Source organism: Mycteria americana, chromosome 3, assembly GCF_035582795.1.
Source record: "Mycteria americana isolate JAX WOST 10 ecotype Jacksonville Zoo and Gardens chromosome 3, USCA_MyAme_1.0, whole genome shotgun sequence".
In the NCBI taxonomy this organism is placed as follows: domain Eukaryota; kingdom Metazoa; phylum Chordata; class Aves; order Ciconiiformes; family Ciconiidae; genus Mycteria; species Mycteria americana.
The window spans coordinates 45606092-45618310 of NC_134367.1; the positions used below are offsets into that span (position 1 = coordinate 45606092).

A 12219-nucleotide genomic window follows, 5' to 3' on the forward strand; every position below is an offset into this window, starting at 1 on the left:
GACCCTGCAGCCATCTGTGCTGAGCGGACAGCAAAGTCCACAAGCAAGGGCAGGACAGAAAGATGGGGTAACAGCTATGGTAGCTACCTCACCTTAACCAACCCCAGATGTGGCGATCCCCTTTGTTTCTCTCACCTCATGGTGCCTACTACCTCCCCATACTTTGACAGTACAGCTGCCACACCAAGCATTTCATATGTTGTATTTGCGTTTCTCCTTCCCGATTTCAGTACTTGGCCTTTACTATTTTCTCTTGCTGATAATCTTTTTTTTTTTTCAAAATACCAAAGTAATTTTAAATTCTGGCTCTGCTTTCCATTTGAACACAGAGAAATACCCTGTAATTTTTGTCCACATACAAACTCAGACACAGTCTGTAACTCATTTTCATCTACTACAACTAGTTGTGCTAAACCGGTCCTCATTTTCAGTAATCTGAAGTGATACCATTAAACATTGATAATACTAAGATAATACAAATAACACTGAAGCTTCACACTAATTACATTCTTAATGAAAATTTTCTCTCTTTCCCATAGACTGACATCATTTTACAGTAAAACTGTTTGTAGTTGTAAGGCTGCTGTTTTCTTTTCTCTTCCTTTTTTGTTACAATACCCAGAAACAAGTAAAACTGGAAGTTGTTTTATGTCCCAGAAGAAGTTTCATCACGAGCAAAAGCATCCCAGGGGAAGAAGAATCAGTGGTATATACCCAGAAAGCAGAAAAATAGAAAACAGTAAACAGAAACCACAGAACATATTTAGATTCATCCCTTCTCTTCATTTAGTCACTGCTTTCATAAAAGCACGGAATTGCTTTTGCTGATGAGGTAGTCCCAGAAGTTAGTAGTAAGAGAGGCTGACACTGGTAGTTTACAGCTGTCAGGAACAGAATCTGAAACAAACTTGGAAAAAATGAAGCAAGTGGCTAGTTATCATCAATGTAGCTATTACTCAGTTTCCAAAGCACCAGTGATGGAGGTGGGGGGAACAAGCCCCAAAAGCTTGTTCTACTGAACCACGGAACTGAATTTTTCAGAACTGCACAGACTACTACAATTTGTGTTGTGCTCAGCACCTGGCAGGTGCTTTGCTTGCCTTTTGTTTTTCTCCATTAAGAGAAGTATATTCATGTGTTCCGTTAGCATAAGGATTCTCCTTCGAGTTCGTTCAGATTTTTTTTCTCCTCTTTAAAGGTCAACTTTCTTTAAAACACGCAGGCACAAATTAACTCTCCTCTCCAGAGATCACCTCCTTTCACAGGGGCTAGCAATGGAGAGAAGAGTACAAAGGGAAATATTTTGTGTGAAGCAGAGACACACGTGTCTATAGCTCAGTGCACGTGGATGACTCGCCTAACCATTCTTGAAGACAACAGTGGCTTGCTCTTGTGCCAAAATGTACACTCGCGATTTATCAATCGGGTTTGCGATTCTCTGCTAAGAGAAGAGACCAGAAACAGAGGGGAATAGGTGGGCAGCGGCACAGAGTGCACTTGGGTATGGCCAGAGAGCCCGAGCACGTCTTCCCGAGCCGGCTACCCATCTGCTTTCCCCGTCCTTCTGCGCAGACTGTCAGTAGGAGGCAGCATCGACTCTGACAGCAGCAGCTCTGCACCGCAAAGTAGTTGGGAGCTAGCTTCATTCTTCTGTCATTATATAAGCAAGATGACACTGTTCTCTAATCCAGCCAAAGCTGATAAGTACCATCAACCTGTCACTTCCTACATTTCAAATTCTAACATTGCAGCATCAAAGAGTTTTTACATTTCGATTTCTTTTGCTGGCAGCGGTCGGTAGCCTCTCATTCTCCCACGGTGTTCTAATGCAGCATTTGCACACCGGGGTTACTCCCAGCCTGAATAGCAGGTCATCCCCTACTCACTGAGCTCATCTGCGGCCCATGTGCTAGGCAATTTAGATCCAATCAGCCCTTATTTAGCTCAAGAGTAATGAGCAGCATAGTGACACAGACTTAAGCCTGACCCTCAGGACACTGCTCATCAAGCAGTAAAACTGTGACAAAATCATTCATCTTCCACCCGCTGGCAAGAAATAATACTCGCACTCACTGTATTACTTTTTCAAGATATAGAAAAAAAAAAAAGTCCTGAATTTTCATGATGTGAGACATTAATTTGCAGAAAGCTGAATTCCCTTAAACCCCCCTGTTGCTATGAGCTCACCAGGGGGAAATAGGCCTTAGGAGACTGAAATGGAATAAAGAAAATTGCTTCAGCTTTCTTTTCATTTTAAATAAGCCTTAAATCTGACAAGAGATATCCTAAAGAGAGAAGAAATATATATCTTGTAAGGTAACGAAGAAACAATCAAAATTAAGAGATTAGAAGGCTACTTGCATATAATGGTTTTATTGGCGAAAATATTTCTTTGTTTAACATCCACAATAAAAAAAAATTCCATATAAAAAGCCATTCTCATACCTCGTGTGAAGAATGAAAGAAGGAAAACTGAGAGGAAAGTTAATTTGGGGAAAATAGTTTTGTAAGTAAGACCCCTCCATCAGAAAACAAATCTGCGCTTCATGTCCTTCAGGGAGCACATATTTCTCTAAATAACTGCAGGGTCCCAACCAGCAGGTTCTCAGTACACCTGGATATGATTTTACTCTCTTTTTTGGGTAGATTTACTCTTTCACAACAGTAAGTCTTGTACTGCTGTCAGGTAGGCCACAAAAAGCTTATGTGGATTAATTTTTGGTAGATAAAATGGATACAATGCATGAAAGACAGAAAGGTGTTTCAACTTGTAGCACAAGGGACAGAGCTGTGTATCTTCATGATTGATGTCTGAGTACTAGAGTTGAGTTTCTTTAGCTCCGGGTGTCTACCAAGACTGGCTTTGTTTGGGCATCAACAATCAGAAGGTCCTTTGACAGCTTTTGTTGTTTCAGTCTGTTCTTAAAGTGATTCTAGAATAGAATAGAATTTTTCAGTTGAAAGGGACCTACAATGATCATCCAGTCCAACTGCCTGACCAATTCAGGGCTGACCAAAAGATAAAGCATGTTATTAAGGGCATTGTCCAAATGCCTCTTAAACACTGACAGGCTTGAGGCATCGACCACCTCTTTAGGAAGCCTGTTCCAGTGTTTGACCGCCTTCTCAGTAAAGAAATGCTTCCTAATGTCCAGTCTAATCCTCCTCTGGTGCAGCTTTGAACCATTCCCACGCATCCTGTCACTAGATACCAGGGAGAAGGGACCAGCACCTCCCTCTCCACTTCCCCTCCTCAGGAAGCTGTAGAGAGCAATGAGGGAGCCCCTCAGCCTCCTTTTCTCCAAACTAGACAAAACCCAAAGTCCTTAGCCGCTCCTCATAGGACATGCCTTCCAGCCCTGTCACCAGCTTTGCTGCCCTCCTTCTAAGGCAGATGCACTCTATTAGATCTTAAACACCAATATGAAACTGATTTTAATCAATTACTCAGCTCTTATGTGGCTGCCTACTGATTCAAGAAACTACAGTGAGTAGTGGAAGTGAATATTCTTGCAAACCTGAACCAATGCTAGACATATACAGGAACTTTCTATAAGTAAAGTATTAAGTATACAGCTCCAGTGCACACTGTATCTCATTTCATTCCTTTGTATAGTTGTACTCTCAGAGCAGAGGACACACAATCAAAACATGTTGGTTTTAGTAGTCATCTTCAAAGATCAGAATACAAGGGACACAGCTATAAAAACTACTACTTTAGACCAAAAAAAATTCTGGGGGAAAAATAGAAAAATAATCTCAAATCCCACATAAAGTAGGAGGAAGAGAAAAGAAATCCAGTTTTAATTACCAGAGCCACACCTTAAGACAACAAATGTAGCTAACACCACATACAGTATTCACACAGAAGATGGTAACAGATTACTTTTAAGGATTTGGACACAGCACACCTCTCTAAATGCTGTATATTCTAAAGCAGTGCTTGCCATGCTCTAAAGCATTTAGAGTCTAGATTTTATTTACACTCATTCAAACCTCAGTTATATTAATGGAGTAACTGAACTTTAAAAAAACCATAAAAATACTTTAAACCACATGTCAAGTTGGCACAGCAAGACACGCTTGCTCCCCAAGCATAAGATCTATGTTGTGAAATCAAAAAGGAAGGACTTATTTCCTTTTTCCACACAGGTAAGCAAAGTTCATAGCAATTTTTACTGACTTTCTAATGCTCATTCATTAAGCCTGGGAGATCTTAGTGCTAAACTAAGATCTTCTGACTCTCCGTTCAGTGGTTTAGTCACAGAGTTGCCCTGTGTGCTTATCAGGACATCACAGACAGTAGCTCTAAATATACTCACGGGATGGGATGGGTAAGAGAAGACTCATGCTCTTCCAAACTCTTCTGGATACAGTTTTCAGAAGTTCAACATAAGAAAATACATTTTACAAAGACTAACAGTAAAACCCCTGAGGGGGAAGAAAAAGAGGGAGGGGGAAGGACCTTTCTATTCTCCTCCTGAGCTTATCTGCTGACTTACATGGTAACAGAGGGGGAGAGATGCTTCTGTTGGTCTCAGAAAGCTTCCCACAGGCTGTTTTGATGGCAAGTATAACACAAATAAAATTACAAATGACTATACATTTCCATAGCAAAGATATACTGGATAATCCATTCCTATCGTGATTTCTCTCACAACCTCAAGGCTAGACACACTCTAACAGATAGAAACATCCAGTTCTGCTGTTATCCATCACCCAATTATTAATGTAACTTTTAATTTGAGACAGGTTTACCCAATCAGTACTCCTGTAGAGCTTATGAAATTTACACACTGAAATTTTCAATAACTTTCACGTCCTTCAACACTGGCAGAACAGTACAAATGGGCATAAATACGCAAGAATTGTTTTCAAAATAAAATTACCATTTATTACATTATTAGGTTTGTGGTACCTCTCATTTCTCCTATGGGAATCAGTAGCAAGTCTCCCTGAAACTAGGCAAAGATGTTTGGAGTACAACAGTGATTTTACACCTGGGCAGGTACTTGCATTTTATAATCCTGTAACTCAGTGCTAATACACTACAAAAAAAACAAATACCAGGATGATAATAATGAGAGAAAGCTCATGTCAGAGCAACACCTGATTACAATAAAAGATATTTTAATGTTTCAAGCACTTCTTTTAAGAATAACATAGTGCAATGCCGAAACCTACTGTTTCCAGGCACTCAGCAGATTTGTCTGAGTCTGTGTCCATTTTTACAGCGAGTTCTGTCAAATCCATTAAATGCCTGTATTTTTATTAACCTAGGGTTTCTCTTTGTGTCATGAGGCACTCAGATGACAGGTAGCACTAGAGATTTGGAGCAAATGAAAGCACACATGGGCAAGCATCCTGCATTTATCTTTCACTAAAGAAGAAGAAAAAAAAAAATTGGGATTCTAAACACTGCTTAAAAAACAGAAACAAAAAATAAAGGAAAAACTTATGTCTGAGCTAGAATCTGAATGCTCCAAGTAAACACAGGAAGGAAGCACTTTGCATTTTTATTTTGGGAAGTTTCTTGATTGTTTACTGTTTATTTTACATATGTTTTTAAAAAGGAGACTGTATTAAAAGACAATCTTGCACTTCATACCCAATCTCACTATGAAGATCAAATACTTGGAAGTGCCAGCAAGTAGCATCTTGTTTCCAATTATCCACTCACCACATATCAAAAACTAATAAAAATGAGTTCTCCTGCCAAGTCGTATTTCTATTTAAACATATGGACACCAAAATAATCATAATGATAACAATAAAAAAAAAAAGTAGTTTAAAAAGGCTTATTTAAAACAGTCTAAACATAGGTAAATACAGCAATCAAAAGCTACCAGTACTTTTCTAGCAGACAACAAAAATACAAGAAAAACCTGGAAAGGGTTATTTCAAAACACAGTAGTGTAAAAATGGTGAAGGTGGGGGTCTCTTTTCAGATGCCTTTTAAGAAAAAAGAAAGGAAGAAAACAAGCGCACTTTCAAAACCTTGTATGCCAAGTTGTAGCCCAGAGCAAGTTTTCACTGCTATGTTACAAACCCTTGAAAATAAAGGTTTATAATGGAAATGCTGACAGATCCTTAACCATAGCAGCATGAATAGCTATAATTAAAAGAAGAGCTTTTGGCTACACCTCACTCTGCAAATGAAAGATTGCCATTTTTACAGTATCCTCAAATAAAAGCAACTGGGAAACCTGGAATGCGATTCTAGCAATCCAACAAGATATGTTAAAGGGGACTGCTAAAACTATTTGACATTTTAAGCTTTAAATACTGAGGCATTTACTTAACATAACCAAGTCAGTATTTTCATAATGCTACTTAATCAGCAATAAAGAATGCTCCTGTGAGCCATCATCTGGGGTTAGCAGAAAGTGGCACATGAAGTTATTATTTCCTAACAGCCTAGAGGGAGCCGCTTCTCTCTTTAATCAGTGATCTCACTTCCTTCCTACCCGTAAATTCCCTGTCATACAGTTATAAAATTATTAGCGTGCAGTGTACATAAAAATTACAGTTATGGAAGGCCTACTATCTTATATCTGCCTGGATTTTAAAAACAGGAGTGAGAACAGCATTGAACCATTTCATCCTTTTCCGAGTTTGAAGACAGACCAGGCCTAATCAGTCTGGTTAAGCCAATAATAGTTTAACATCTGGTTGGCACACAGTCCTCCAAATCTTCTCAACGAAGAAACTGTTTTTAGTGTTGTTTTACTTGTATGGCAACAGAGGAGTCTGGCAGACAGTGAGTCTGTCAAAGTGGGAGAGCACAGCGGTAACATTTTCCTGTCCATACAACCTGAAGATCAAAGTGTTTTATAAACGTTAAGGAATTAAGCCTCTCTGTTGATGGGATAAATAGGCAGGTAACAGTAACCAAATGTATAAATACAGAAGCTGAAATAAAGAACAGTTAAAAACAAGGCTCTAATAATCTCTCTCATACAAATTAGTATTTAAGTGTGTTGGTAATTCAAATATTTCAGCAGACCTCCTTTTTGTAAGAAAAGGTACGAATACTGTCCTGTACCTTGTCCGTGATGACCTCAGAAGTCTGTTATGAGTGTCTATGCCCTCCTCTCTGTGTTACAAGAGGACCACATAACCCCCAGCTCTGGAAGGCTTCAGAACAATGCCAAGTTATGAAACAGGCAACTTTTACAGCAGTCTCAAATTTCTCCCTATTTCATCTTTAAAAACCACACAACAAATGCTGTGTATTAGCTAATGGAGAAAATGTCAAAGTATTTTTGAAGTCTCCAATTTATTCCAGTAAATACATTCAGTTGAACTGAAATAATAAATAATAAATCAACTAAACTTAGTTTCATGCTTCATCTTTTTTCAAAAGACTGCCCGAAAAACAGTTATCTTTGGATGTATAAGCTATTGACAGCTGCAGTCAAACTACTAGACAATAACAAAGAACCTAGTTAAAGAAAGATCTTGCATATGGGCCTGACTATTCCTATTATGCACTCTTCCACAGCTCTTTCCACATATTTCAGTCTTGCACATTTGAAGTAATGGCAGATCAATAGCTGCCTCTTAATATCTTATAAAAAAAGGCAGTTTGGGCTTCAAACTGGAGGACTACCTCTGAAAGGCATCCGTAGACAAAAATATGCTTATTGAAGGGCACTGTGGATGTTGAAAACTGAACTAGTACATCAAAGCAAAACTGCTTGAAAGTGGTGAAATATGATTTCCTGCTTTCCTCCTGAACCCCAAACAAGTATTTAAATCTCCATAACTGTTGTATTTGATTACAACCTTGGTGAAAGAGAAAAAAATAGAATGAATAGTCTGAAAAATAGAATAGATTCACTGAAGAAAAAAAGAAAAACAAAACAAACCAAACACCAAAACCCCCTAACTTAAGGAATTTAGTACAGATAATAATTTTGAAATTTCCTGTGCCAAAAGAAAGACGGATGACTTTCTACAGAGCCACTAATTCATAACAAAATATCAGGGATGTCAAACGTAATGTCCCAAAATAGTAAGGAAACATTTCTAAGATTCTAAATGCAGTGAGGTATTGGTGGATTTTGAAGTTTAACGTGTCATTCACAGTCCTCCAGAGATTTCTCTTTCCTTTTACTCTATTTCAGTAAGAAATTAATATGAACTACAGTTTAACCCTAAAAACAAAAACAACATGCCGGTCTATATCCACAGTTTAACTAAATGACTTACCGAAGTCTGGCTAGAACAACCTGAAGAAAATTTAGGACCATACTCAGTTCAGCTCCTCGACAAGCAGGCAGCAGCATAGTAAAGCCATCATTTAGCAACTTTTCCTCAGAAAGGCTCAAGTAGCAGCTGGTCTCAAACACTTCTTGGACACCATCAATGTAGGTTGAAAGTAGAGTCCAGAGATTTTGTTTCTGTGTGTAGTCATTTTTGGTTACTAAAAACTCCTTTGCCTTCTCACGGAAAGCATTTGAGAGTTTCTCAGCTAGGACGCTAATGTCCATGTTCTTCTCAACATAAATCAAAAGGAAAGCAAAATGGCCTCTCCAGATGAGAGCTCTCTGAGACACAGTGATGGAAGATGGAGTCAGGAAATCCAGAAGATCCAACACTCGATTCACTATGTCTTCTGTCTCTGCAACAATTGCCAGCATGAGGAACAGGTTAAAAAAGTTCTGCAGCCCCACTTCCGTCAGCTCCTGCATTCTTCTCCGATGGAACTTGGAATAAATTCTACATTAAAAAAACAAACAAAACAAACAGGAAACAGAAAGTTTCTTAAAATATGCAATTTTCTATCTGCTTGATACACTAAAATTGTATTTTCATGCTTTTAGTTTACAGTTATCCTCTTCCAATAACCCTTAATTTTTAAATATCCTCCTTCCCTCCTCTCTTCTACTCTCTTGGCTAGTGGAACAAACATCCTGTTTCATTTTCTGCTCCCAATACAAGGTACACGTTAAGAGTTTTCAGCCCCAGGTACAGCCTAACCTTTCTCCCTTATCCAACCTCTAGTACAAAGTTGAGCACAATGTTATGAGCAGTCTCTCTCTACTTTGTTTGTGATGGGTGTCCTCCATACCATGCCTTCACATCAATCAAACTTAGCCCATGAGGGCTGCTAGGAAAGGAAATTGCCAAGTGGCATCTCTTAGCAACAGCAAAGAATTCCTGTACCCCAACTTCTTCCCTAGAAACCCCCTTATTTCCACGCAGCACAAAGATAATTCCAAAAAGACCAGGGACTCTCCTTCCTTTAGCTACTGATTTCTGTTCTTGTTATACTCCCACAGCTGCTGCGATCAAAGGCTCACCTACATAACCATCACTGCAGTAAAAGGGAAAGGAAGATTTCTGATGGAAAGCTCCTTTTCTCCACAGTGCTTTGCCAAAGTATGTACCGACCTGTATTGCACACCTACTGCATGGACTGCGGACTACAAGTTTGGGAGAAAACAGGGAAACTGAGGCGTTTGGGAGAGGAACCTCTCTCCAGCAGGAAGATGTTAAGAAACTTTAAACTGTATTGCTTATATGACAGTGCTCAAGTCATACATAGCTGATGGTGAGAAGCACTGCTACTCTGCAACTTTAAAGTGGTTCACAAAAAGCAGAAAGCTTTTACATAGGTGTCTTTTCGGTGACCTTTGCTCGGATCTGGGCTTTTAAATAAACGTCACCATTCCTATGACAGAGGAATAAGATGAAAATGGCTTGCTTAACTTTTTGATTTGTGTGTTTAAAACCTTGGGTATATCCTTCACCTTTAATTTAAAGTAAGTTCCACATACAGTAGTTAAACATCCATAAATGCTGTTTTCCTATTCTGTCACCTGGAAAAATAGTTGGAAATGGTGCTGAGGTTATCAAAACTAGCCACCAAAAATTACAACAAATCCAATTAATGTTGTTTAGTAGTAAATTACTACTGACAGGCATTTATGTTCTTCATGCATCAATTAATGCTTGGTTAGCTGCTGAAAACAGAGTTCATCCCAAAATCATAGCTGTAGGCTGTTAAATTTTGCTACTTGTGTAATTGATTTATTCAAGGTAGAAATGATGAATACTGGTTGAGCAGACTGACACAGAGTATGCTGTGTATTATTATTCCCCCTCTTAAATTAGGGAAAGTAACAAGCTATAATAGCACAAAAATGTAAGTATAATTTGTTTTCAGTAAAAACAGAGCAGACTAATTAAAATTACTAACTAAAGCAAGACACTGATTCAGCATCCAACAACATATTTGTTTCTATGTAGTTGTAGTAATTTTTAAACCTGAACTTTATTGACTGTAACAACTCATGAAGTGTACATAGACATTAGATATATTTTCCCTTTCTGATAGCCAAGATGACCCACCCTTCTTTCTTGGATGAAACATACCACATAGCTTTGTAAGGTGTGCATACACGTGTGCATTTTTTATATGTTTATTACTTGCATACAAAAGGTTTTATTAATACTTAATACGTTTGTAATTAATTTTATTAGTACTTAACAAAATCTTTTTAAAAAAAATCAAAACAAAAAACCCAAACCAAAACTAATTCTACGTCTTCTATATCCAATGAAAAAAAATTTTTTAAAGTTAGCACCTTTATTGATCAGTACAATTTCATTATATATAATATAGTAAAAGTTTTAAGGATTCTGTAAGTATATAAAACATCGGGATTTTGATTGAGACCATATATATTTTATGGCTTTTTAGATCATCACTGACCATCTTAATTAGTATGTTTCAAAATTAAATGAAAAATTAAAACCCTCAAAAAAAATACTGTGAGAAATTCTGGAAACAGTGAAAAAGAAAATGGAAATATAAATGAAGTTACAGGCTTAGCAAGAGCCAGTCTGCATGTTCTTGGACAACACATGGCTTACATGCAGCTCAAACAGAATTTCTGTGCTTTAATTACATTACCTGTCTGGCAATAGGGTTGTACCACCGTATAGGTTGCCAGTGTACCAAATTCCTGGCCTGTGGGATGAAGTAAATCATCACAGGCTATGGATGCCAAGGCGATTCTTGGACCCAGCTCTTGGACCCTGTCACAGCCTCAGCTGGCAACAGAAACTTCAGGGAACAACTGCCTTCTTCAGATTATGAATCGCCCTGGGTCCCTCATCCCCTTTACTTTCTCATGAGCGCAGTACCTCCCCTTGCTTTGGTATGTGGCTGGAGGGGCCATGCAGTCTGACTGACGAGACCTCTTACAACACGAGACAAACTAAATAGCAGCCATACCGTCCTTTAATTTGTTTCCAAGGATGCACGCCACTGTTCTCTGCCTCTTCTTTCATCATCCGTGCCAAAATGCTGAGAAAAATGAAGTAACTGTTGCTGGACTTGTACAGGGCAGGGATCTGCTGTTCACAACAGCAGCTTTTCACCAACTCAAGCATTGACAAAGAAGTTTTACTAATATTTGCCAGACCCTTCAGACCAAGCCAAGGAACAGTAAAGCAACTGTTCTAAAAGAATAAATGAAACCAGAAAAGATTATAAGTAACAATAAATGTTAATATTCCAAAGGCAATAAGATGCAATCCTTCACACAAACAAAAGAACATGTTCCTACCACAACTCAAAAAATAAAAATGCATTGTAACTATGTGCAAAGTGTTTTTACAAGATCTTAACATCAGTAGTCCTGATGAAAAATAACAGTAAAAAATATTATAATTCATTCTATTGTGACACAATGTAATGGACCATAACATATATTTAAACATGATTTCTTAAATAAATATAGCAAATTTAGGGATACTGCCATTGACTAGTCAGATTTACAAAAGTGTAGAAATCAAGCTTGGCTAGAGGAGAATCAGAATTAATTGCTAAAAATCAAGGACGGTCCACATGCAATTCTACGTTTATATATATTCATCTACTTACCAGGTTCTTGCTGTAATAATCCCAGAGTATGGTGACAATAGATAGGTTCAAGTCCCAGAAACTACACAAAGTCAAACAGCACTGAAGATGCATTCGTAAGTGTTCCTCTAACACACCAGTCTTGAAAAGGGAATAAAAAGTTTATTGTAGGAGGGGAGCATCACCTTATCTACACGTAAACCCAATACTACCAGACTATTAAGAATAATTTCCTAATATAAAAATTATTTTTAATTATATAATGTTGAGTAAATTAATCTGCTAATACGAGCAATGAACTAGAGGATAAAAGCTGACAATTGCATCCTGCAATCCAGCCA

General features: G+C 38.0%; 1 protein-coding gene across 1 annotated transcript in view; it reads right to left on the reverse strand.

Moving 5' to 3' along the window:
• The window catches only part of MMS22L (MMS22 like, DNA repair protein), a 103001-nt gene that overhangs the window by 54534 nt on the left and 36248 nt on the right, over window positions 1-12219 (reverse strand). Inside the window, exons 12-14 of the mRNA XM_075498413.1 lie at window positions 11900-12019; window positions 11249-11475; window positions 8215-8724 (exon numbers count right to left, since the gene is read on the reverse strand). Coding sequence (XP_075354528.1) covers window positions 8215-8724; window positions 11249-11475; window positions 11900-12019 — 857 coding nt within the window. The remainder of the gene's footprint in view (window positions 1-8214; window positions 8725-11248; window positions 11476-11899; window positions 12020-12219) is intronic.